A 27,564-nucleotide genomic window follows, 5' to 3' on the forward strand; every position below is an offset into this window, starting at 1 on the left:
CAAATCGATTTAGATTTAAATTAAAAAAACTCTATTCAAATTAAAAAAAACTATTCAAATTTAAAAAAAAAGCTATTCAAATTAAAAAAAAAACTATTCAAATTAAAATTAAAAAAAAAACTATTCAAATTAAAAAAAAAATTATTTAAATTAAAAAAAAACTTCAAATTAAAAAAAAACTATTCAAATTAAAAAAAAACTATTCAAATTTAAAAAAAAACTCAATTCAAATTTAAAAACTGCATTCTAGTTTTTTTCCTCTGTAAAAAACTCGAATGTCAGGAAGGTTACAAACATCACCAAATTGATCCCTGGACCTCTCCTATTGACTTATACAGTAATTCAGCAGGTTTTAGGTGGCCAGAGTATGATGACACTCGAATTCAAATTAAAACTCGAATCGAGTTTGGATAATTCATAATTTGAATTTGAGAGTTTTGACCGAAAAAAATTCACTTCGACCCGTATAGGTCAATCATTTGCTTAAATAAACCCAATAGGACTGTTTCCCAACCAATAAGGATTAATAGTATATTACAGAGAAAAGGGAAATGGGCTTTAAAAACGTGAATTATTAAGATTTATTAAAGGGGCTGGTCACCTTTAAGATAACTTTTATGATAACTTGTATGTTATAGAACGACCAATTCTAAGTAACTTTTCAATTGGTTTTCATTATTTATTTTTTTATAGTTCTTTAATTATTATTTGCCTTTTTCTTCTGACTCTTTGCAGCTTTTAAATGGGCATTGCTGACCCCTTCTAAAAAGCAAATGCTCAGTAAGGCTACAAATGTATTGTTATTGCTACTTTTTATTACTCATCTATCTATTCAGGCCCACTGCTAGTCATATTCCAATCTCTTATGAAAATCAGTGCATGGTTGCTAAGGTAATTTGGACCCTAGCTACCAGATTGCTTAAAATGCAAACTGGAGAGTCACTGAATAAAAAGCTAAATAACTCAAAAACCTTAAATAATAAAAAAACAATTGCAAATTGTCTCAGAATATCACTCTCTGTATCATACTAAAAGTTATCTCAAAGGTGAACAACCCCTTTAATTATCTTAATAATTCATGTTTTTAAAGCCCATTTCCCTTTTCTCTGTAATATACTATTAATCCTTATTGGTTGGGAAACAGTCCTATTGGGTTTATTAAATCAATAATCCTGGCAGAAAGGAGATGTCTCCATCAGTAAAAAACTTTATTTTTTAAATTAAAGGGTTATAAAATCCCCTAGCAACAGATATGGCCTGTTATGATTTACCCATTGTTCTCAACCCTAAAGTTTCTGAGTTAGAAACATTGCAATGGTAAGTAATCTCTAGGCAAGAGAACAGTAAGTTTAATCACAATACCCAACTGTACACTGCTTCACTTACACTGGCAGATGCCAAATAATAACATGATTTACAAAACATTGGTTGCCTTGAGCAAGTGGAATATCTCTCAGCAGCTGCTGCACTGTGGGATATCAGAGACACTTCAGGTGGAAAAACAGATTGGGATGTATTAGAAGGGCAACAGGACACCAGCCCACATAGCACTTGTCTCACTGGAGATACATAGGAGATTATATGTGCATTTTCCTTAACCTTGTATTTATGTATAGGTGGGAGGTGCCATATTGTTTCCCAGCGTGACAGTATAGATTACTGCATGCAAATGTACAATCCTTTGTATATGAATGTATCCATATACACAATTTATCATAAGAGGAGTACATACTGTGTGCAAATTGCTTTCCTTTCCAAGGTATTTGCATTCCCCTATATGGGTGGGAAGTGACAAAATGCTTAGCCCCCCCCCCCTAAACAATGTAGGTCTCTATAAAAAGATATTGCATAAAACAGCTCATATGTAAAACCCTGCTTCATGTAAATAAACCATCTTATAATAATATACTTTTTAGTAGTATGAGCCATTGGGTAATCATAAATAGAAAATTGCCATTTTAAAAAATAAGGGCCGCCCCCTGGGATCCTACGATTTACGGTGCAGACAAACATACCATAATGTTAGGTCAATTAAAAGACAGTTCTGTATTTTGCTGTCACACTTCTTCCTGTTACAGTTAGAGCTGCAGTATTTCTGGTCAGGTGATCTCTGAGGCAGCACACAGACAAAATGGCGGTTCAAGGCAAAAGATGTAACAGTACAGACAATATTTACTTAAATATATATACCAGTTTGGTAAGATTCCTAAAGATGCCACTTAATATGATATAAACGATCTGTTGCTTAAGTATTCGTTTTGGGGGGTATAGTTTTCCTTTAACGAACACACTGACTACAAAAAAAGCAATAAAGGGTTCTATTAGTCATTAAAAGAGAATACAGCCCATACAAAAGCATCCGGCTACATGTTGGACATTTACTCCAGTCTGAACATGGGAAATTCCTCTCACTGCCAATATCCATGCTTCCATAATTGGCTAATATGTAGTGAGAATGCTCAGTAAGCTCTTGCAGCAGCCCAAGGCACAATGAGCATGTGCAGTGCCACTGGCACAAAAAGGACAAAAGATCACAAAGATATCAAACAATGTTCTGTTACTATGCCTTCTATTATACCAGGCACGGGAGGCTGTGTGTTTAAATTACTTGAATTTATTTTTCTTTTTATTCTTTTGCGATGTTGAAGGAGATTTCATGGAAATAGTTATCTTGGTTCCTGATATCTGCTTAAACAAATCATGTCTATTTATAAAAGGACGGCAGTATAGTCTAAGCCAATTTAGACAAATGTAGTGCCCTGGCACTGGTCTATTCTAGCTCAGCACAACTGTCACAACTTCCATGCATTATGATACCATGGAGAAGAGTGACTTCCAAGCTATTGTGACATGATACAAATGCATTTGCCAAACATCTTGTGAGTGCCCATCTAGCCAGTGCCCTACTAACAGCAAAAAGATTGCTTCCAAGAAAAGCTCACTAACTGCACTGCCATTAAAACACATACATTTATAAAGAGACCTATAATTCCCGAGGCCATGCAAAGAAAGTAATTAGAAAGTCTGTTAATCAGCTGGCAGCACCTGCTACATTATTTCAAGGAGCAGAACCATCAGTGCAGAGAACAGGGTCAGACAGATACTGCCTTCAACAACAATTACATTTGCAAAGAAAGTTTAATATAGTGAACATTTACAATGAACATATATTGGAAAGTTGCTTAGAATAAGGCTTTTTATTAGGCAAAATTCAACTTTTGGCTTTTACATTCCCTTTAAATATTTAAACATTTTCCCACACGGTGTCTTTACACAGACAGCTGCACAGCCCAAGTCAAGAAGATGCAACTAATCAGCGCCGCAAACAATTCATTATGTTGCCAGCGCCAGTCCCACTGAAGAACAAAAGAAAGCAACAGATTGTGGCAAAGTTGCAACTACAAAGTCCCAGAAGCATGGTAAATGGATATTTGCAATGTTGTAATGACAAAAATCACACCTCTCATCTGACCAAACCTATTCCAGCCAGGGTAGTATCTGCAAGGAGTGCATTTCCTCCTCATATTCTGGTTTTCATCAATCTGTGCAATTTGTAGCATCGATATTTTTAGGCATAATCTCTGCACTGAGCCACTGTAATCTGGTGCAACAATTTATAGCCTGAAACACAATTTCCAACAACAGCTATGGATACTGGTTCTCCTAGTTAGTGATCCCACACAAACCCTCACCACAATCAAAGCGCAGGAGGTAAGTGTGGGTCGGTAAGTGGGTCAGGCAGTGGCTAGCCTACAATTGCAATACTTTCCAAGAACAAAAGACAAAATCCATTATACTGGTGCCTCAGTATTCTGGCCATGGTTCTCCTTTATAGGCTTGAACTGAAAGCACATCTTACATTTATCCTTACATTAAGGTCTCTTAAAACCAACCAAAACTTAATTAAAGGAACAATAAAAATTAAAATGTGTTTTAAAATAATTAAAACATAATATACTATACTAAAGACTATTGTTTAAATAAATAGGCTGCTGTGTAGTTATGGGGGCATCAATTTAAAGCTGAAAAAGAAGAAAAGGCACCGGTTACACAGCAGATAACAGATAAGCTCTGTAATTTACAATAGGATTCTTCCCAGCGTATCTGTTATCTAATGTGTATCCTGTGCTTGAATGGCTGGCCGCAAGGCTACACAGCAGCTTGTTTAGATAAACTATAGTACAGTAGTACCCCCATTTTACGTTTGCAATGTAAAATGAGGGGAAACTTAAAATCAGGGGATGTAAAATGGGGGTTCTACTGGAGAGAGAGAGAGATTCTAGTTGTGGACCACTGAATAATAGGATGCTATCAGACAGCGGTGGAAAGGAGCAATGTGATCTTTACATTTCCACACTGATCATTAGCATGGCAGCATCAACAAGCCAGAGATTTAGGTCACGATCCAGACGCGATAACAAAAGACTCCCCTATAATGTGCCAAAAGCCATTCTGTTATATCTGGGTTACAGCTGAAAGGTAATGATGCTAATCCCTTTATACCATAAACATAACCCTTCCCTATCTCATCACCGGGGTTTATAGAGGTTGTTTACAATTAAGAATGCAGGGAGGAGCCTATGGGACTATAAATGAACCACAATTGTGACGAAGCACTGTAATATCATACATACCATAGGTCTATAATGTCTGCAATGTCAACCACTTGCCAGTGTGCTGATAGATAAACAGATGCAGGCTGAACAATTATATATATATATATATATATATATATATATATATATATATATATATATATATATATATATATATATATATATATATATAGTTTTTTTTAACTTACATATATCCAGGATATATTTTAAGGGGTGGTCCATCTTTACATTAACTATTGTATGTTACATAGATAGATCGGGTTGAAAAAATAAAGTCCATCAAGTTCAACCCCTCCAAATGAAAACCCAGCATCCATACACACACCCCTCCATACTTTCACAAACTATATATACCCATATCTATACTACCTAAACAATTTTGTATCATAATAGCCTTTGATTTTATATTATGTAATAGAATAACTTATTCTAAGCTACCTTTGAACTGGTCTACATTTTTTCTATTTTCTATTTTTTTAATTATTTGTTTTTCTCTTCGGACTCTATCCAGCTTTGAAAATGCGGGTCACTGACCGCCATAAAAAAAAAAAAAATGCTTTGTAAGGCTACAAATGCATTGTTATTGCTACTTTGTATTGCTCATCTTTCTATTCAAGTCATCTGCTATTCATATTGCAGTCTCTTATTCAAATCAATGGATGGTTACTAGGGTACTATGGTTACTAGGGTAATTTGGACCCCAGCAACCAGATTGCTGAAACTGCAAACTGGAAAGCTGATGAATAAAAACCTAAATAACTCAAAAACCAAAATTAATTAAAAAAATGAAAACCAATTGCAAATCATCTCAGAATATCACTCTCTACATCATACTAAAAGTTAATTTAAAGGTGAACAACCCCTTTATCACATATCATAATCTAAACCAGTGCTTGGCAACATGCATCCCCCCCCCCCCAGTTGGCCATTCAGACATGCTAGGAAATATATGGATATCTGGAGGAATACAGGTTGCCCAACACTGTAGTAACCTTTATCATGAACATCAAAACACAACCCCTTTGGGAAGGTGTGTAACAATTGGCATTTGAGAGTCATTTCCAGGATTTGCATATTATATAATGCCACAATATGGCAGCAAATAATATACTACACACACATATATAGTATATTATAGACTAAAAGATCTGGCCGAATACCGAAACAAATCCAAATCCTAATTTGCAAATTGAGGGTGGGAAGGGGAAAACATTTTTTACTTCCTTGTTTTCTGACAAAAAGTCACGCGATTTGCCTCCCCGTCCCTAATTTGCATATGCAAATTAGTATTCGGTTCGGCTGAGCAGAAGGATTCAGCCGAATCCAGCTGAAAAAGGCTGAATCCCGAAACAAATCCTGGATTCAGTGATATATATATATATATATATATATATATATATATATATATATATATATATATATATATATAGATATCATTTAGTACATAGATAAAACACATTTCACATACGAACATATAGTTCATATATAATTATCATAGTATGTTGCTCTCTCTCTCTGCCAGAGTTAATGTTAATGTAGCACATTTCTAGAAACAAAAACAATTTTAGACTTTTACTATATAATTCCAACACTGAATGGGAAGTCCTATTGTAAGGAGGAAGAAACGTATATACAGTACTTTGTATGTTCGTAGTAGCGGGACACTGAAATGGAATCACACAGAAAGTTACATTTCAAACACACACAAAAAATCCAGGAATATGAGATGAAAGAGAAAGACACAAACAGAAAGATGTAGAGACAAATACACACAGACAGACTGACAAGATATGCATAGACAGGTACAGAGACATACAGAGGCAGCCAGATGCATTGTGACAGTCGCATATAGAGAGACAGAGAGGTGGACAAGTACACAGAGTGACAGCTGCCTGGAGAGAGACAGACCCAGTAGCATCTATGTTGAAAGGCTGCACAGACTGACTGAGTGACAGCTACCGAACGAGAGAGTGCTAAAGAGTGACATCTCCTTACAGAGAGAGACCCACTGAGAAATAAACAAACAGAGGAAGTCGCACACAGAGATGGGCAGGTTCATATACACAGAGGGATGGAATGGCCCCAGCTCCACATTCCCCCACCACTGGCCAGAAAGTCAGTCCCATCCACAACCATTACATTGGCCCCACTACAGTCCCTCTCATGCCAAACAGCTTTGGGAATCAGGTTAGAGAGTCAGAGCAATCTTACATATGAATAGATTCCGTATAGTTTCTATAGGACAGACAGAGTGACAGATATTGAATCATAAAATACATAAGGACAGACAAAGTGACAGATAGTGAATCATACATAGAGACAGGGTGACAGCTGTGAATGTCAGAAGCAGATCTAAGGACTGACAGATTCGTGGGGACAGACAGACAGAAGAAGACGTCTCTCATACACACAGATTTACACACACACACAGAGTGGCAGGTGTCTCAGATAGAAGTTCATACATATGGACAGACAGGGAGGCTCAGACAGACGTAGTCACACAGAAGGACGTACAGAGTGGCAGGGTTGTGTTTCATACATAAGGACAGATTCGTACCTAGGGACAGATTGACAGCTGCAAGTGCCACACAGACATTTTCATACATTTCAACAGAGGCAGAGGTGAGTGTTAGGTTCATACATAGGGACAGACAGGCTGGTATGTGTCAGACTGACAGGTTTATACATATGAACAGACCCCGATGCCCCTCCCAGTACCTGCTCTCCTCTCCCCCGGGAGCTGGCGGCTGGCAGTGTCCGGCTTGGTGGGGGCTCTCTCCCCGCTTCCCTCCTGTCACTGGGCCGCTGCTGTCCCCTCCCGTTTAGGAGCCGGGCGAGGAGAGAGGGGCTCCCGTGACGACCGGAGGGATCCAGGGAGGCCGCGAGGCGATGAAGCGGAGCCAGGACAAGCCCCGAGTTCGGTTCCTCACAGGGTCCTCCGCTAGGACGGAAAAGGGGAGGGGTGGCGGCTCTGCGGGGGAGTGTCCGGGCAGCAAGGGGCTCGAGCTGGCGGGAAATCGCTATCCCCTTATAGCGCTGACGTGAATCCGCTAAAGGCAGACACAAGCTGGGCAGTCGCGGCCATTTTGTTACTAACTGACAAGAAGCCTCAGCGGGAGGGCGGCGCTAGTGAAAACAAGTGCGGGGACTGAAAAGGGCCCCCGACCGCTGATAGGCTGAGCTCCGCGAAGCAGTGTAGGACATAAACCCCGGGCGCGCATATAAGGCGGGGCGACGACGCAGGGCGGGACACACCGTAACCCTCTGTAGAAAGGAAGAAGGGGGCGTGCCGGATTGATTGACAATCGGCACCGCCTAATAGGAGGCGTTAAGTATGTAAAGAAGCTAAAGACATCCAGTAGCAGTAAGGCCCTCTTGCTGTGGAGCGCATACAAGGCGGAGTCAGGATTGTTTATGGTTATTTAGAGAAGATGACAGATCTGACAGCTGATAGAGTACGCACGCGCAGAGAGGGCTATGAGGCGCCTCTTCCAGCACATGGTTCGTGTCACAGACAGGGTAACAGTTGCACTACTACTGCTAATAACATTCTAGCTGCAAGCAATTGTGCAGGGTTTCATTCTCTATCATTAACAGGCAATGGCTTTGGTACAGCCAACGCTGGCTGGGGATGCTGGGAGCTGTAGTTTAACAAAAGCTTGTGGGGCCTGAGAATAGACATTTCCCACTTTCTTGGTTATGGTCTCAGCGGCTACTACATGAAAAATATATTGTTTCCCACCTGTATGTCTACAGCAAAAAAAAAAAAAACAGATTTCCCAGTGGGCCAGACTGACAGTCTGAGATTCAGAATCTTAATTCTTGCACAGACACATGGGAATCCCTTTATTCATAGCACTGCTTTCCAATCAGTTATTGCTTAGCTGGGGAGCCCCCTCAGCCTCAGCCCATCATACAGGTTTTTCCTTGTACTTGAGCCTTTTTGGGAGTCCACATTGGGGAAACTACATATAGTGATACCCCACACAGGAAGGGGCAAAGTCAACTAGGGCAAAATGACATGGCAAGTTGGCATGGAGACAATAGGACAACATGAAAAATACATTGCATGATGGTGGCTATATGGCAAGATCTTGATGACAGGGTAGGATGGTAGATAGATAGATAGATGGCAGCAGAAAAGAGACATATTTAGATGACAACAGTACAGCAAGATGAAACCAACTGGAGACAACAGTATATGATGGAGACAGTAGGACAAGATGGAGACAACTTTATATGATGGAGACAGTAGGACAAGATGGAGACAACAGTATATGACGGAGACAGTAGGACAAGATGGAGACAACAGTATAAGATGGAGACAGTAGGACAAGATGGAGACAACAGTATATGTTGGAGACAATAGGACAACATGGAGACAACAGTATATGATGGAGACAGTAGGACAAGATGGAGACAACAGTATATGATGGAGACAGTAGGACAAGATGGAGACAACAGTATATGATGGAGACAACAGTATATGATGGAGACAGTAGGACAAGATGGAGATAGTAGGACAAGATGGAGACAACAGTATATTACAGAGACAGTAGGGCAAGATGGAGACAACACTATAAGGTGGAGACAGTAGGACAAGATGGAGACACCAATATATGATGGAGACAGTAGGACAATATGGAGACAGTAGGACAAGATGGAGACAACAGTATATGACAGAGACAGTAGGACAAGATGGAGACAACAGTATAAGACAAAGACAGTAGGACAAGATACAGGGAACCTGCTGCCATGAGTAGGGTTGCCACCTGGTCAGTATTTAACAGGCCTGGTCGGTAAAAATAAAGGTTGATCACAATGTTATTAATAGGTAAAAAGATATAGTGAATAAAGTACCCCCTCTTGTAAAATATAAGGATATTATAAGTTACCGAGGAGTTTCATGACCATATAAAAACACGAGGCCGAAGGCCGAGTGTTTTTATACAGGTCATGGAACTCCGAGGTAACTTCTAATATCCTCATATTTTGCAACTGGGGGTACTTTATTTATTATAATACACACGTTTTAGGGAGTCAGGTGACAGAAATGACATCACAACTCACCGTTTATAACTGATGACATCAGAACTCACCGTTTATAAGGATATAATTTACAAGATATTCATGGCTTTTGTGTATTATAAATATATAAGAAGGCCGGTTTTTCTTTCCAGAAAAGATGGCAACCCTAGCCTTGAGGCAAGTTTAGGAACTCTACTCAAGCTGCAGCAACCCGACCTGAAGTTCTGATTTTTAAATCAGAAACGTGCTCTCTGCACTATCGACGTGCCCCTTTGAAAAGACAAGCACTGAGTGTGGGGGATGGGGGCTATTGACAGGACCTCTGAAACCCTCCTAACAAGATGGAGACAGTAGGACAAGATGGTGATGACAGGGTTCTAAAGTTCTCTTAATGGCTACAAGTTGGTTTTAGGAATGTTCAAATGCTGTGATTGTCTACAGGTTGTTCTAATCCTTTGGATATCCGTACCCACTGATTGACTACAGGTTGTTTCTAGCTGATGCTGTGATTGCTTACATGTTGGTCCCTCCCTGTAAGGGCAGAACTCCACAAAGCGATGTGCTGCAATGTGTCGCTCTGAGAGGAAACACAGTCGATCAGTCGGAGGCGCTGGATATAATGTAAGTTATAGAGACATCACAGCTACAAACTACATGTACCCGACACGACTGTCGGATGCGAATGCCGTACGTTGTGTCTCCATCTGACATTTGTGTTGTGTGTAGTTTGTAGCTGCGATGTTTATATCACTTACATTATATTAGGTGCCTCCGATTGGTCGCCTGCGTTTCCTCTCAGCACAACGCATCGCAGCACATCACTTCATGGGGTTCTGCCCTTAATGTTCTACTGAACACTAATCATATCCTACAGTTGAGCCTATTCAGACCCCTTGGAAAAAGACTATTTTTCAGCCAGATAGATATCTGTCAGGCATGTCAGTTGGTGGGCCTCATACACAGACCAATTAGCTGCTGACTTGGTCTGGAGGGACCAAGTTAGCATCTTTTATCAGTCATTGTCTGGCTATCTTTAGTCTAGGCCTTTTAAGTTTCTAATGCACTTATTGTGTTATAATCCTCAGATTGGCTACATGTTGCTTCTAGCCTGTCTGGCTAAATGTTAGTTTTAGCCTTGTTTTGGCTCTAATCAGTGGCGTTACTACAGGGCATGCAATCGCACCCGGAACCGCACTTCCGTGGGACCAGACAGAGATGCGGAAAAGATAAATTGTGGGCAGGATGGCCATAGAATTATTGTGTGAGCATGTGCACAGCACGAGGGGCACAACTTTGGCGGGAGGGGGGTCTCGTTGAGTGCCCAGGTGTACATCCTACATCTGGGCCCTGGTTTTATTGGTTAAGCCACTGGTTCTAATGCTCTCATTGGCTACATGTTGGTTCTAACCTGATTTAGTTTCTAATGCTCGGGTTGGATCGGTTCTGTTGCTCTAGCTGGCAACAGGTTGGTACTGGCCCAGCAAATGTTGAAATGTTATGTTTGGCTATATGATGGTCTATCGAAGATCTAATGCTCTTATTGGCTACTGATTGTTTTAGCCCTGTTAAAGAGCACACATATACTACATTATAATAAAATTAAAGGCAGGTAAAGGCATCTGGACATTGTTGGCTGGCATTGCATTCTGAGAGAGTACAGAGACCACAGGAGGGCCTCACTGCTATAGACGATAAAAGATCAGCACAATACCAGGCCTAATAATAAGCTAGTTGGCAAGGAAAGCTGATTTGTATGGATTTTAGCTCAAGACAAGGAGTTTATTTACTAATTGTGGTCCAATGTTCCACAAACAAAGTGCATTAAATGATTTTATGGTTATAAAAAGGTCACACACTGATTGGCCATCCTTACACCAAAGCAGCATATATAAATAGACAGTAATGAGAGAAGATTGAGTGGAAAACATGCCTAATTAGATCTTATTTTCTAGCAGTTTCCTATAGGGGAATAAAGTGAAAGCAGTATCCTCCTGCTTATAGACCACTAGGGGTAATACATAATTCTGTACCAAATCCACAATATCAGAACTGCCAGCATTGTACCCAGTGATGCTCCTGCCAACTCCCTGATCACAGGGAAACAGGCCCCAGTAGTTTAATTGCTGTAACCACACAGGCGTTTCCACAGCAGCCCAGCACAGTCAGGATCCCAGGTGGGCTCTTGGTTATTCATGAATCAATTAGCCTCCTTATAGCTCCTTCCCAGGGTGAGACTACTGTAAATCCAGTCTATGCTACTGCACAGTTCACATGTGCCATACCTTTCCCATACAAAGGTGGGTTGTCTAGTAACAAAAGCAAAGTTTGTTCTGATTTTGTATCTTACAGCAGCCATTAGCAGTTAGCATTGCTTGCAGTTACTGTAATGAAAAATAATCAGTTCAGCATTTCAACTTTAGTACTGCATAAACCCCCATGCAAATCTGTAAGATACATTCTTATAAATTGTGATGGACCACACCACTCACTGATACCTGTATATTTTAAAAGAATATGCAGTACCTACTTTAATAAACAAATATATTAAAAGTCACCTGTATGCCTGTATATGGTCACAGTAGGTAAAAAGCAAGATCCCAAGGTTCTGCGGTTCACTCCCTTTTGCCGGTATATGACCTGTTCTCCCTCAGATCGACCACATGTAAACAACCTTTTCTTCAAATGAAGATTATCTGTAAAAAGCACGGAAGAATGGCTTCTTAACCCCTTGGTGGAAGACCCCAAACCACACCGCATAGTAATTGCACAAAGGGTTACATATTTCATCCAATTCGAAACTACTACACTATATTGTGTTTGTATTTCTTTTTTATTTTTTGTGTCTACCCCTGAGCTTTTAGCGCTGGTATATCTTCATTTGAAGAAAAGGTTGTTTACAAATGGTCACAGAACTCTCCTGATATCCTTATAATTTTCAGTAGGAGGTACATTACCCCTTGCATAATGAATGGATTGTATTCTGAGTTCCCTATATAACTCAGCCTGCAGCCTTGTGCCTTTATATGGTCACAGAACTCCTCAATGACTTCTAATATCCTTATAACTTACAGTAGGGGGTACATTATCCCTTATAATACACAAGTGATACTCAGAGTTCCCTTTATAACTTAGCCTGCAGCCTTGTGCCTTTATATGGTCGCAGAACTCAATTACTTCCTTATAATTTACAGTAGGGGGTACATTATCCCTTATAATACACGAGTGATACTCAGAGTTCCCTTTATAACTTAGCCTGCAGCCTTGTGCCTTTATATGGTCGCAGAACTCAATTACTTCCTGCAACAATTATTTTCACCTATTGGAGTATATGGGAGTAATTTTTGCGGCAAAACTCAGCGAAATATTTTGTTCATCACTAGAGCCGACAACATATCCCGTGTGCCAGGACCCTCACTCCTGCAAAATGAACTATTAGTAGATACTTACGGGGATCCTAAGTATAAGAAGAAGTGCAAAGAAACTTACCTTGTGCCCAGAATATTCCTTCTCTGTATATTTGTTTTATTCACATGGGTGGGAGCTGCTACATTGCTTGCAATACGTTTCTCAGTGGGCTTAATGATTCCTCTCTGTTCCACGTAGCTGGTGGCTGCTGTCCAACTAGTACATTCCTGCAGTGACTCTTATTCCAGGGAAGGACACAGCTTTGGACAATGAATATTTTGGGAGGAGTTGCCTAGTGGCATTCAGTTCAGCTCCATGGAACATACATCAGCTTCACAACTTACAAAACTTAGATATTAACTTCTACTTATACACCATCACCTCATTCTCAACCTTTACCCATTCTCTCACCTACTCCCTCTCCCTATTCTCTTGCTTTCCTACAACCCCAATCTCATTCTCTCTCTCTACTAAACCCTTACCACATTTCCCCCTATTGTACAACCTCTACCCACTCTATTTCCCTTCTCCAATGTCTTCCCATTATCTCCTTCTGCTACACCCTCACCAACACCCTCACCCATTCTCTCCCTCATTTAAAACCTCTACCCATTCTCTCTCTTCTACAACTTTTTCCTATTCTCTTCCTCTTAGTCTTTTACAAACTCTACCTACTCCCTAAATCTCCTACGACTTCTTCCCATTCTCTCTCTCTTCTATACAGTATGCTCAGTCTATTTTTTCCTCTCCTACACCTCATCTCTGTCTTAAGGCGCTGCCTGTGCATGGTGCACAGGTGCCCTTTCCTTTGAAATTGAGGGGACCTGAAAGTATCAATTGCCCATATGGTTAAATAATGATGGTTGTACCATCAATAATCCTGCCGTGCAGAGGGTTGAGGGATTTTTACATGAATACCTGGCACTGCTATCACTCTTGTCCTTGTAATGGTAACATTAGAAGGTTGTCAAAATAAAAAGTGTCGACTTGTTCATGAAAACTGTGAATATTGTCCAAATTACTGTAGGTTTGAAAAAAATAATCTTTCTTTGTTTATGACTTTCTGCTTCCTCTCTGTCATTATAACAGCAGTCGTCTCTTGCTTTATGGCAGGGATTCTAGATAACCACTCTGGGCAACAGTTCCATAAGGCATGGACGAATTGAAAGTCCTTTAGACAGAATCTGTTTCATAGTTATCCTTTGACAGGGCACTTACTGGAATTATCTGTTGGTTAAATTTTAATACTTAAATTTTAACTGCAGTTTAGGGTGGGTATCAGTGGCAGATTAAGATGAATGCTACTTGGCAGTGGCCTGGGGCCCATAGTTCCCGGAAGCCCATAGTTCCCGGGGGCCCAGCAAAGCGGAGAAAGGGCAGGTTAGAGGCGGAGCTGGTATGGTGCAGGGGAGGAGCTGTGGGGGGATGGGGAGTGATGCAGTCTACGCAGCTCTGCACAGCTATAGGTGGAAATGGGAGTTTCCAAATTGGTCTGTGACAGATTTAATTCCAATCGTCCCCATAGAGGTAAAGATTTTTTTTTGGTGAACGACCGATTTTAGTGAAATCCGTCCAATCTGTCAAATTATCGTGAAGTTAGTGGGAATCGAACGGTCGTACATCTTATGATTTTTTGTCCGACATCTGTCAGAAAATTGATCGGCCAGGTTAAAGGGATATTGTCATGGGAAAACATGTGTTTTTCAAAACTGCTCCATTCTGCTGCTCCAGCAGAATTCTGCACTGAAATCCATTTTTCAAATGATTTTTTATATTCAATTTTGAAATCTGACATGGGCTAGACATATTGTCAGTTTCCCAGCTGCCCCCAGTCAAGTAACTTGTGTTGTGATAAACTTCAGTCACTCTTTACTGCTGTACTGCAAGTTGGAGTGATATCACCCCCCTCCGCCCACCCCCCACAGCCTAACAATAGCACAATGGGAAGGTAACCGATTGTTTCGAGATAATCGTGGTCTCACGATAATGAAAAGATGTTTTAAAAATCTTTACATCTATGGCCAGCTTAAGAGAGAAGTGGGAAGCCTTTGCTGAGGCAGAGCAAACAAAACCACAGAACACATAAATGCCATTTGAACACAGAAAACAACACTAATAAAGACCAATATGCCACCCATTAAACGGAGAATGATAACATGAATGTATCCTACAATAATATGAGCAACTCCTCATTTAGTCTGTCTCTGATTTCTGCCTTTGTATTTAGGGATTACTATCTGCCCGCTAATCTCCCTTCGTCACTGCACAGGAAATCTGCCTGCCCGGGAGGGGTAATGGAGATTGCAGGTCAGATAAACCATTTATAGGTGCAAGCAGGATGCCAATGCAGTATATTGTGTGGGTGTGCTGGGAGAGCACATAATACGTAAGAAGGGGCTACACGGGTCAGTGGTGTGTCATTTAATTCCGTTGATGGAAAAATGTACATACATTGGTTAGACTACACCTCCCAGCCTATACTAACTGCTGTGGTCAGGGGATGTTGGGAGTTGTAGTTAAAACATACTTCTCTGCAGTCTCTTTGAACCAAAACCCAATTAAATAACACAAAGGGGGTTCTCGCTTTCCCCCACCCTCCCCATGCAGCCTTATATTTTCTGTCCCGTTCTGCACTCACACACAATGTCTGCCTCCCCTAATACAGAGTGACAAGGTGAGGAGGGGGCTTTCCTGTGGGAGTCTGGATTGAGAAAAGGTCAGGTTCCTTTCTAGGCACTTAACTTCTTTCTTTTAAATCTATGCCAATAGTCTAAGGCTGTACAGCTCTCCCATGGTTCTGTGGCACAAAATGGCATTTCAATTGCACTATTTTGCATATAGGGCAGGGGTAGAGCTTCATCAGCTTGAGAACTCTCCCTATGTTAAAGTTTGTAGTTGCTCTGTGAAGAACTTTGACCTTGAACTGTCAACCCTCAAGAAATGAATTCTGAATTTGGCAGATTTGGGTGAGCCTGGCTGAACCCTAATTAACAAACATAATATAACTTTACACCAAACGCTGCACTTTTCTTCTTGATTTTTATCCCTGTGATTTTGCTTTTTGCATATGCAAAGTAGAGCCTAGCTTCGATTCAGCCAAATCTTTTGTAGTGGATTTGGTACTCGGCAATATCTTAAATTGTGGATTTTTGTCTTTCCCTAATTTGTTTAGACAACATGGTTCTGACCCAGGTCACACAGAGAAGGGAAAGTCGGGAGTAGAGCTGTTGTTTTTTTATTTCCTTCTTCCCATGTTAAACAGGAATTCTCCCAGAATAAAGCAAATTATGGCTCTACATATGAGTTCAGTCCAATACACATATCTATTTCATTCATACCTATAAAATGAAAAGTAAATCAATCAAGATCACCACTAGGCTTCTTGCTTCTGGGCCCCTGGCTATGGCACACCAGCTGGCACCAGCATGTCTGAATCTGGCTCCTTGCTGTCAATGGAAATCTCACCAGCACTTGGCAGGCAAAGTATCAAGGATCACCTTGCATTCTATAGGCCTGAGCGTGTTGATGTTACAGGTACAGAGGAGGAGTAGAAAGATTTTATTGTGGATGTCCCTTCCGTTTTCAACCACAGTCAATACATTCCCAAGTTTAGGGGTTAACTCCACACTGGTGCCAGACACATGGGTGGTCGTTTGCAAGCCTGGGTTCCCGTGCCGGCAGTGCCACTCTAAATGACATCCAATATATTAAATGTTTCCACCAAGTGACAGCTCTTTCCCTCCCGCTCCTGCAGCCTGAAAATGCTTCCTGCCAATCTGCCTCCTCTCTATTTATTTGTGCTTTATCAGAGCTGTCCCCATTGCTTGTCAGCTACTCAGGCAGCTGCTCAGAAAGTAAAAAAAACGATTAGGGAGTTATTGGCTGAGAGCCTCAGGGCCTATTGATGCCAGCCGCAGAGCTATTATACTCCATTAGCATACAGGACTACTGCTGCAACCATAACTATGATGGCTATAGCAACATAGGTACAATTAAGTAAGTACAATTCAGCAGGAATAGCCCCTATGTTTGCTCATAGCCTGTATAGAGAGATACCATAAAACTATGGCAGCATAGGTATAATAGGTATTTCTCTGTACTAAGCACAATTCAGCAGGAACAAAATAGAGGAAAAAGGAAGTGGAGTTTTCCGCACACCATTGGTGATTAAAATCCAAAATCTTTATTAAACGGTAGTCATAGGCACACACCGCATCACAAAATAGACCCAAAGGCTGTCAGAAAAAGAGTTGAAGTGTAAGACTACACTGAAGATTTTCATTGAATTCCTTCACCCAACACATGCAATGGCATAATCATATAGTAAATTTTCTTCTAGTGCCCTCTGTCAAGGAATGGCTTGTTGGTTACAGCTGGAGTCACCCTTTGGCTTCTCCTGGCCATGTAGTGCTCAAGCACGCTGCTTATTAATCCCCTCTCCCCAGACCTTGCTGATCACTGCGGCCTTTAATATCACGGATGTTAAGCTTTATTCATCCTGATTAGAGCGAGGCAAATTTCCGTCAATTGCATGCTGATGACCCCAGAACTCAATTCTGCTCTCTAATTGTAATGAGGGGAGGGTGCAGGGCACCCAAACACCAGCTCTGGCTGCCGGGGAAGGTCAAAGAGGTTGTTTAGAGCTAAAAAACACACGGGGTGACATAGATCTCGTTAACCCTATCACACCGACAGACAAGAGGTTAATTCAGATCCTGACAGCCATACTCATAAAGGTTAGCACACAGGTCCGGACTCAGAATCAAAATAGGCCCTGACATTTCAGGTACACAAAGGCCCAATAAGTCCACATAGAACCCCAAACAGCCCCCGCCAGCCCACTAAATACTGACTTTCTATGGCACCTTATAGCAGCCCCTCTGGCATTTGCCAGAACCCACAGATTGCCAGTCCAGGGCCTGTTAGCACACAATTATACCTGAGTGATAAAATGTTCCCCTTATCCATGTCCCCGTGTAGTGGTGTAGCAGTAAGACGGACTTTCCACTGTTCAGCAGAATATCCTGGTGAATATAATCCTAATTCAACACTGATCCAATAGGAAGGATTGGTACATGATTGGTACAAGTGCAGAGTCATGCAGGCTAATTGGTGAGCCATGTTGTTTTCATATGGCATGTTTAAGGGACAGATACAAGTCTATGCATCTTGTGAGCAAATATGGGGTCATAAGAATTGCTTCTAAGGGCCACATCCAGCCACAGGCCTGTTTATGCCAGTTATTTATTTAATTGTACGCTTCTGTACTTTTCCCAGATTAGAACAACATCTTGGCCTTTGCTCTGTGTAAAGTGTTCAAAAACAAGAGGCCAATGGGCTGAAATTAGCTTTATAAGAGATGGTTGTAGCCCCAGACTGCCCTAGCGCTCCGTTGCCCTCTTTGGTCTCTTATTTAATCCCCTCCCAAACTTGTAGTTCCTCGCACTCCATTGTATCTGTGTATTGTATTGTATCTGTGTATTGTATGTTCAGTTGTGCCCATACTTTGAGTTCTTCCAGGCCCAGAACTGCTGGCAGGCCCTACTTGAGGCTCTCTAGGGAGAGGGGTTGTGGTTTTCCCAGCTGGGGAGCATTTAGCTGCCTGTCTGAGCAAATATCAGGCCAGCAATGAATGCTGAGAAAGGATTAGAGCGGAGGAGTGGGTGAGAGGAGAGGAGGAGGTGAGAATGAACAAGACGTGGTTGGCAGAAATAATATACTGAAATCTCTAATGGTGTTGGGATTCTATTCAGATTCCATTTAACAGCGGAACATGAAATTAGTCTCAACCCATCTTGCCTTTCCTGCAGGGGGAGTGGTTGCTATTACCGTCCCTATGGCCAGAATAAAGCTGCCTTTAATACATTTCCAGCTATTACTTCAGTTTTGATTGCAGTCCATACGCGGATGCTTAAATAATTAAAGGTAACTGTTTATTACCTCATTGTGCATGGTAAGTACAGAACATTCTCATGTTTGGGCAGGAGCTGCCTTGTTGTTTCAGCAGACAATGCAAGTATGGATAATTATGTGCCCCCATTTCTGTATATTTGTATTTATACACATGGGCAGGAGCTGCCATATTGTTTCCCATAGACAGTAAAGTATGAGGGAACGGCGTATCATATACAATAAATTTTTGCACTTTATTTATATAAGAAATGTGGGTAGAAGCTGCAATACTCTGCAGTACAGTAAGTGTAAGGCTTATTGAGTTAAAGGGGTTGTTCATCTTTATTTTAACTTTTATTATGATGTAGAGAGTGATATTCTAAAACAATTTGCAATTGGTCTTTTTTATTTTTTGTGGTTATTGAGTTATTTAGCTTTTTCTTCAGCAGCTTCCCAGTTTGCAACTTCAACAATCTGCTGTTTCAGACTACCCTAGCAACCATGCACTGATTTGAATATGAGACTGGAATATGAATAGGAGAGGCCTGAATAGAAAGATGATTAATAAAAAGTAGCAATAACAATATATGTGTAGCCTTACAGAACTTTTGTAATTTAGATGGTGTCAGTGACCCCCCCTTTTGAAATCTGTAAAGAGTCAGAAGAAAATGCAAATAACTCAAACACTATTATATATATATATATATATATATATATATATATATATATATATATATATATATATATATATATATATATATATATATATATATATATATATATATATATATATATAATGAAGACCAATTACAAAATGGCTAGGAATTGAATCTGCTGTGGCAGAAAAAATGTTTCTATCATTTTAAAGAGGGACCTGATTCATTTCAAGGCAACATTTGCATCTCTCTATATTTGCATACATTATCAATAAACATCTGGTAGAAAAACAGTTAATGAGAGGAAACGTCCCCACCCTGTCTCCTCATTATCCTCACGTAATTACTGATTATTCTAACAGAGTTACGAAGCCGCACAGGGGTTACTACTAATTTTCTTTTTACTCCCCCTCATTTTCATGTAATCCTGGTGAGAAAATGAAGCGTGGGGTCCCGGCAAGCAGATGTTAACCCCTTGTAGATTGTTGGATTTAATGGTGCGCATGGATAGCCGGCATCTGGAAATGGAGGGTACTTTAAGGAAGGGGGGTGAAAACAACCTGCCCCCCCCCCAAGCATTTCATTTTAAGTAGTGTGGTTTGGGAGTGAGACAGGTCAGGCAGTTCTTCCTAATTCACTTAATTAGATGCTTCACTTTGGCCTGTCACTTTCTCCCAGAGTATGTGGAAGGGGACTCATTTATTAACAAGCTAGCTCTAATGTCAGACTTTGCAGTCTACTGCCAGTGGCTGGAAGGGGCACATTTACATAGGGTCGAAGTAAAATAATTCGAAGGATTTACCGCATTTCCTTCGTTCGTACGATCGAAAATTGAACAATTTTCCTTTGATCAAAAAAAGCTAGGAAAGCCTATGGGGACCTTCCCCATAGGCTAAAATTGATGCTCGGTAGGTTTTAGGTGGCAAAGTTTTTTTAAAGAGACAGTACTTCGACTATCGAATAGTCGAACGATTTTTAGCTTGAGTCATTTGATTCGAAGTAGCCAATTCGATGGTCGAAGTAGCCAAAAAAATACTTCGAAATTCAAAGTATTTTTTATTCTATTCCTTCACTCGAGAAGTAAATGTGCCCCTAAATTAGGCATGTCCAAAGTCAGGCCCGGGGGCCAAATGCGGCCTGTTTTCAAATTTACACTGGCCCTGAATCTCCATCATGAAATGAATAATAATGCGCCCGCCAGCACAGTGCGATCAGGAATCGCGTAGCCGCATCAGTAATATTTGGGCACATTAGTAAATTGATGTGCCACTTGGTCTATACTGCTGCCTGTGTGCTGAAGGTGTGAAGGTGTTAGCAATAGACACGTACTGGCACATAGTGACGCGCCACTTCACATACTACGTAATTCCTTGTTTAAATTAGTTAATGATGTTAAGATTCAAAGAATGTCAGGCTGAATGGTCAGCCCCCACACATTTTCACCTCACCAAATCTGGCCCTCCTTGCAAATTAGTTTGGACACCCCTGCTTTAAGTCCAATAACAGCTGCAGGGCCCAGTGTTCTTGTATTGGATCCACAACGCACAGACACAAACAACTCATATTTTAGCTGCATTTTGCAAGGTTGTAAAAAATCCATTAGTCTCCAGCATCCATTTAAATTAGTGGAATTTATATCTATCTAGTCTTTTGGAAGAAGGCGCACCCTGGAAAGCTGTGGGTTGAACATCTGTAATGCCCAGTTGTCCCTGTTTAAAGGAGAACTAAACCCTATAAATGAATAGGGCTAAAAACGCCATGTGTTATATACTGAACTTATTGCATCACCTTAAGTTTCAGCTTGTCAATAGCAGCAATGATCCAGGACTTCACACTTGTCACAGGGGGTCACCATCTTGGAAAGTGTCTGTGACACTCACATGCTCAGTGGACTCTGAGCAGCTGTTGAGAAGCTAAGCTTAGGGGTCGTCACTAATTATCCAGCAGAAAATGAGGTTTGTCTGAAATGTAAGATGATGCTTCAGGGCTGATTATTAAATTCTGATGCTAATTGCACTGGTTTCTGTGCTGCCATGTAGTAATTATCTGTATTAATTACTAATCAGCCTTATATTGTGACGTTTCTATTCTATGTGTACTGTATATTGTGAGATGGTCCTTAAGCTCAGTAAGTGACAGCAGCACAGAGCATGTGCAGTGAATCAACAGAAAAGAAGATGGAGAGCTACTAGGGCATCTTTGGAGACACAGATCTTCCCTGCTAAAGGGCTGTGGTTGCCTCGATCTAGTACAGAAGCTCAAAACATTATGTACAACATTTCTAGGTACTTCAATAGTTTTACTTTCCTTGTCCTTTAAGTAGGTAGTGGGTGGTTTTCACAATGAACTGGAAGGTTATGCTGGAAAAACTAGGCATGGGCAGGGTGCATTGGGCATGGCCTAAATCTTTTCAGTGGGACAGATTGGATAAGTGGTAGTCTGAGTGAGAGTGACCAACAGAAGTCTCCATGGTAAGGTGGCAATGTGCCTTTCAGAGTGAGTTTGATCAACAAAAGTCTCCCTGGTAGGGTGCCAGTCTGCCAGGTAGAGTGAGTTTCAACAATAAGAGTTTCCATGGTGGAGTGGCAGTATGCTGAAGTGAATTTGTTTCACCAGTAAAAAGAGTCTCCCTGGCAGAGTGCAAGTTTCAGGAGTCACCCTGGTGTGGCGGCAGCTCACCAATTTCACTGGAATAGCAGTCTTTCAGGAAGGATAGCAGTCTCAATAGTAAAATGAGAGTCTCGCAGGCAGGGTGCCACTCTTGCCCATTAAAATCAACCAATAGAAAGGCATTGACGCTATGCACAGTGAAGGCTCATTCAGCCAGAGACATTGATGCTAATTGGAAGTTATTCTGACAGTCTGAGACATGCCATTGCTACTCGCAACTACTGGAAAAGACGATCACTTAATTTGTGGTGGTTGCACTTAATAAGATAATTCATGTGCACTTGGAGTCCAGATTTGGGATGAGTGATTATAGCAGGGTGACTATTACCCCAATGTTTCTTCATATCTGTAACCTTGTTATGAGTTTGGGGGGGGGGGCAGCCTGAAGGCCAGTTAGTGTGAGATTTGGGGTGAGTGTTTATTTGTGCCCTGGGTGCCACTGGAACTATAGCAGGGTGACTGTTACCCCAATGTTTTATATATCTGTAACCTTGTTATGAGCTAAGGGGGCCCAGCCTGAAGGCCAGTTAGGGTGAGATTTGGGGTCAGTGCTTATTTGTGCCCTCTGTACCCCTGGAACTATAGCAGGATGACTGTTACCCCAATGTTTCTTATATCTGTAACCTTGTTATGAGCCAAAGGGGCCCAGCCTGAGGGCCAGTTAGGGTGAGATTTGGGGTGCGTATTATTTGTATCCTGGGTACCCCTGGAATTATAACAGGATGACTGTTACCACAATGTTTCTATATATCTGTACCCATGGATGAGATGTGGTGGGAGTGCTATAACCTTGCTATGAGCCAAGGGCCAGCTTATTTTAAACTGTATTTATCTTGTCTTCAGTATTAAATTAGTTTAGATTTTTGTCCCTGTTAGAAGTACTTGGTAAAGGCAACATTAACAGGAAATAGCAAAGTTATATAAAATACCTTCTGCACAAACCTGGTGCTTGTGCACAAACCGTTTAGATACTTGCAGCAGCAAATAAGCATATTTATGTGCACTTCGTCTGACAATATCTGCATATTCACATGGGGTTAGAGGAGGGAGAGGAGGGAGACAGCAGACACGGAGGGTGAGACGGTGGGAGCATTATTCATAAGTCGCATTGTGACATATTAGCATATTCAGTAATAGACAGGGGAGGCAGAGAAATGGAACGGGAGGAGGAGAGTGCTAATGGGACTCTGCACAGTTTGTAAATCAAAAATGTAGGCAAAAAAGGGGATTGCATGACATTCATGTAAAGTCTAAATGAAATTCATAATAAATAAGCCAAGTCTCCCCTAGCCATGCCTAGAATACTCCTTTTTTTAAAGAAATTGTGTTAACTTCATTGCATTTGTGATCTGGCTACTTGTCATGTATTTGTAGACTGGTGAAAAATGGCACAAAATCTGATCCATATTGGTCCAAGCTACAGAACATTTGAGACAGACTTGCTATAGAATATGTAGTATCTGAGGTTTTGTGATCCTAAAGATCTGATATACGTATATGGTACCCAAATGTCCCTATCTCAATTATCTCAGCAACAGAGCTTCATATTACAACATCTAGTCACTAGTGGGCCCCAAATTCCAGTAGTAACCCCTATGCATACTGTAGCTCGAGTGTTCATCTTTCAGCAAAACACACCAGCCTCTCTTAGTGGATCCTTTAACTTTTCTGCAGAACCAAGGATCTTCCTCTCTTCTCTCTCCAGAATGTTTACTCCCATGGAAATCATTCTCTCTTCTCTTTTTGTACAGCTCATTCCCCCATGGAACTCTTCCCATGTTGTCTTTCTGTATAGCTCTACAGCCAAAGAAAACATCCTCTTTGTGCTTCAGTCTCAACTCTACTCAATCACAGAAATCTCTTCTCTTTCTTTACACTGAACTCTATCTCAATCCCATCTCCAGCTTCCAATCAGTTCTGTCTGTACAGCTTTATTTCCCATTCCTCTTTCTGTACACAGAACTCTAGTTATACTCTTTTTTGCTGTGAACGCTTCCCACCTATCCTTCTGCACAACTCTATCACTCATGGAGCAGTTCTACACAACCCTCTGCCCCATGGACCTCTTCCTCTCTGCTCTTTCTAGACATTTCTATCTCCCATTTAACTCTTCCTCTCTATTCTTTTTGCACAACTCTGCCCTACTTGGAACAATTCTACACCTAAGGAAATCTTCTCTCCTCTTTCTGCACAGGTATATTGACATCAAATTCTTTAACTCTGCCCTTTCTGCACAAGTGTATTCGCCATGAAGCTCATCTGTCCTCTCTGTCATACAGGTCCACTCCTCCATTGAACTCTTCATCTCTCCTCTTCCTACAACTGAACTTCTCTCTACACAACCCTACCCCCATAGAACTCTTCTCCTATTCTATTTCTGTACAATTCTCCACCCCCATGGAACTCTTCCAATCTCTATTATCTCCAGCATTCTACCACATGAAACTAAAGCTGGCCATAGACGCAAAGATTTGATCGTACGAATCGCCGTTTCATACGATTTTCGAGCTGTGTGTGGAGTGTCCTGACATTTTTCGAGCCATGTCGTTGAGACAATCGGACAGGTTCGAAAATTTCTTTCGGCTACTGATAATATCTCTGCATGTATTGCCGATCTGACAATATCAGTGGGAGACTGTTGTCACGACCGGCACCCGAACAAATGCCAAGCACCCTGGTCTCGGCTCGGCTTCACCAGTAGTGTGACCACTGTTGGGCTTCGGGAGGAGCCCTCAGCTTACTTGGGTGCCACCTGGACTTAACGAGGGGTGCAAGGCAAGATGTTCTGGCTGGCGAAGGGGCACGGCTGTTAGCAGAGTCTTTTGGGCAGAAGGTCACGGTACAAATGGAGCAGGCAAGAGAATCGTCAGACAAGCAGAGTCGAGGCAGGCGGATATCAGAATCGTCAGGCAGGCAAGGGTCAAACCGGGTTGTCAATCAAGGGGTTAAGCAGGAAGAGTTGTCGTAGGCAGGTAAGGGTCAGGATACAGATTTCAGAATAGTCAGGATACAGGCAAGGTCAAACACGGATAATCAGACAGACGAGATTCAGAACAGATGCACAAGGCTCAGGAAACCACTAGAAACAAGTTCTATCACGGGCACTGGCTGGGGGTCAGAATGGGCTTTAAATACATTCAAAATTGGCGCCAAAACGAGCGTCAAAACGCGCTGACGCAATCACGCTGGCGCGCCTGTACCTTTAAGAGGCGCGTGCCCTAGAATAATCAAGATGGCGCCAGACCAGGAGCGCGGCGGCGTGGAGGTCGTCCACGCCGCCGCACCCCAGGTAATTTTATTACATCTGTCACCAGCTTTTGTGGGACATAACTATTGTACTATTGCTGTCAGGGGCAGAACATTGTCTGATCTGATTGTTTACTACTTTATTTGATCGGAATGGTTAGTGGCAGGTCGGGAGATGGCACAGAATTATCGTTCGTCCGATAGGAAGGTAAATCTGCACATTTATGGCCACCTTTTCTCTCTCCTCTTCCACAACATCATGCCCCATGGTAATCTCCCCATTCTTCTTTACACACAGTTTTTTTCTTAAGAGCCTTCCCTCTCTCATGTGTTACTAGAAAACATTAAGTCTCACTTCTTTCTGCTAAATTCTTGTTTTTTTTTTTCTTCAGAAATCTTCATTTCCTATTCCCTCCTTCACCCTCCCATAAAGACTATTCTTTTGCCTCCACTTTCTCAACGGAATTCTTCCCCCACCCTCTTTCCCAATAAAACACTTCCTCCCTCAGCCCCATTCCAGCAGAGCTCTCCCTCCCTCAACCTTCCTTCTTGCTCAGCATTCTGAACTTGCCTGCTCTCCCAGCAGAACTCTCCCCATCTACACCCATGTGGATACGAATACATTTGGATCTTGCACATATAGGCTGTACATGGCAACTTTACATTCAGAGGGGCAAAGATTGCTAATTACCTGATTGCAGCGTAAGAAATTATATAAAGTTAAAAAGTACAAATCCAGGGAAAATTTCAGGAATCTAAAACTTATGGATCTCCCTGTGCCCCTCCCATCCTCCAGCCCATTGCCGTCTGTATCAGAACCCAGCCACGGTGCACTGTATATGGTAGTGCTTTGGAACGGAAATTGGCTGCAAAGCCCTAGTTAGTGATTCACACAATGTACAGATTGACATGCAAATCTCATTGCACGGCAGTTCGGCCTTTTGCAAAGCTTGTCCTTGGGCTTGAAAAGACACAGGCAAACAGGCAGAGGTTTATGTAAATTCCGGCTTAGTGGGAACCGAAGCTGCCAGCGTTACCCATACATATATCCACAGCCAATCGACTCTTATCTGCACCTTTCAGTTATTCAACATTCCCTCAGCACCTACCCTGGGATCAGACTTGATTTACCATTTAATACTGTTGAAGGGGGGATGTGTTTGCACTCAAGTGAGGAGTAAATCCAATAAAGACACAGGGCAGCAGAAGATATTATGGTAATAGCTTAGTATGACTGGATTTGTTCCCTGCTCCCCTAAGTGTAACACTGTACATGATACCTGTGTACATATCTTCAACTACAGCAGCGCCATTCATTCTAGTCCTCCATTATCTTCAATACTCCTTCCTAGTTCTAACTGCAAACATCTTACTGCATACGTATGACTGCAGGACTGTCAGCATTGACTGATACATATTATATGACCCCGGTTATATTCCTATGACAAGCCCTGGTAGCACCAGCATGAAATCATGAAACCTTTGTGTTCAGTACCGGCCAGGTGGCACCCCTACAAAGAAGCCCAAACAGCCCCCACCAGCCCACTAAATAGTGACTGTCTATGGCATTTTACAACAGCCCCCCTTGTCAGAACCCACAAATTGCCAGTCCCTGCTTGCAGATATCTAATAGGATAGTATGAACAAATCAACATCCAACAACTTATGTTCCTAAATTGTAGCCTGGTGCTCACACGCTGCACTATAAGATCTCTGCTGATTGGCTTATATGAGTCATGAAAACACTGAATGGAAGATAAGGTTTGGGGTAAAGCACCCTCTTTTCTATAACATCCCAGAATCCATTTGCTGCTGATCTGTAGTACCTGCACCACTGCTTCTATAGTGACACTGTATGGCAAAACTGAACTGTATTAGTCACCCACTTACCTGGTCTTGGCACTCACTGCGTTCTTGCTCTCCGCACATGTACTGAGACCACTGATTCTTTGCTGTAAGATAGAGAGGAAGAGAAGCATCAACACCTAGCATTAAATCATGGCATAGTTAAATGGATCCTGGTTTAGGGAGGTCAGATTTAAAGGGGCGGT

At 41.5% G+C, this 27,564-nt stretch overlaps 1 protein-coding gene across 2 annotated transcripts in view; it reads right to left on the reverse strand.

Moving 5' to 3' along the window:
- Positions 1 to 27,564, reverse strand: part of tnrc6c.L (trinucleotide repeat containing 6C L homeolog) — a 112,264-nt gene that overhangs the window by 58,988 nt on the left and 25,712 nt on the right. For both annotated transcript variants that reach the window (XM_041576974.1, XM_041576973.1), the window contains exon 3: positions 27,404 to 27,465. In XM_041576974.1, coding sequence (XP_041432908.1) covers positions 27,404 to 27,465 — 62 coding nt within the window. The remainder of the gene's footprint in view (positions 1 to 27,403; positions 27,466 to 27,564) is intronic.

This window comes from Xenopus laevis, chromosome 9_10L, assembly GCF_017654675.1.
Source record: "Xenopus laevis strain J_2021 chromosome 9_10L, Xenopus_laevis_v10.1, whole genome shotgun sequence".
Taxonomy (NCBI): domain Eukaryota; kingdom Metazoa; phylum Chordata; class Amphibia; order Anura; family Pipidae; genus Xenopus; species Xenopus laevis.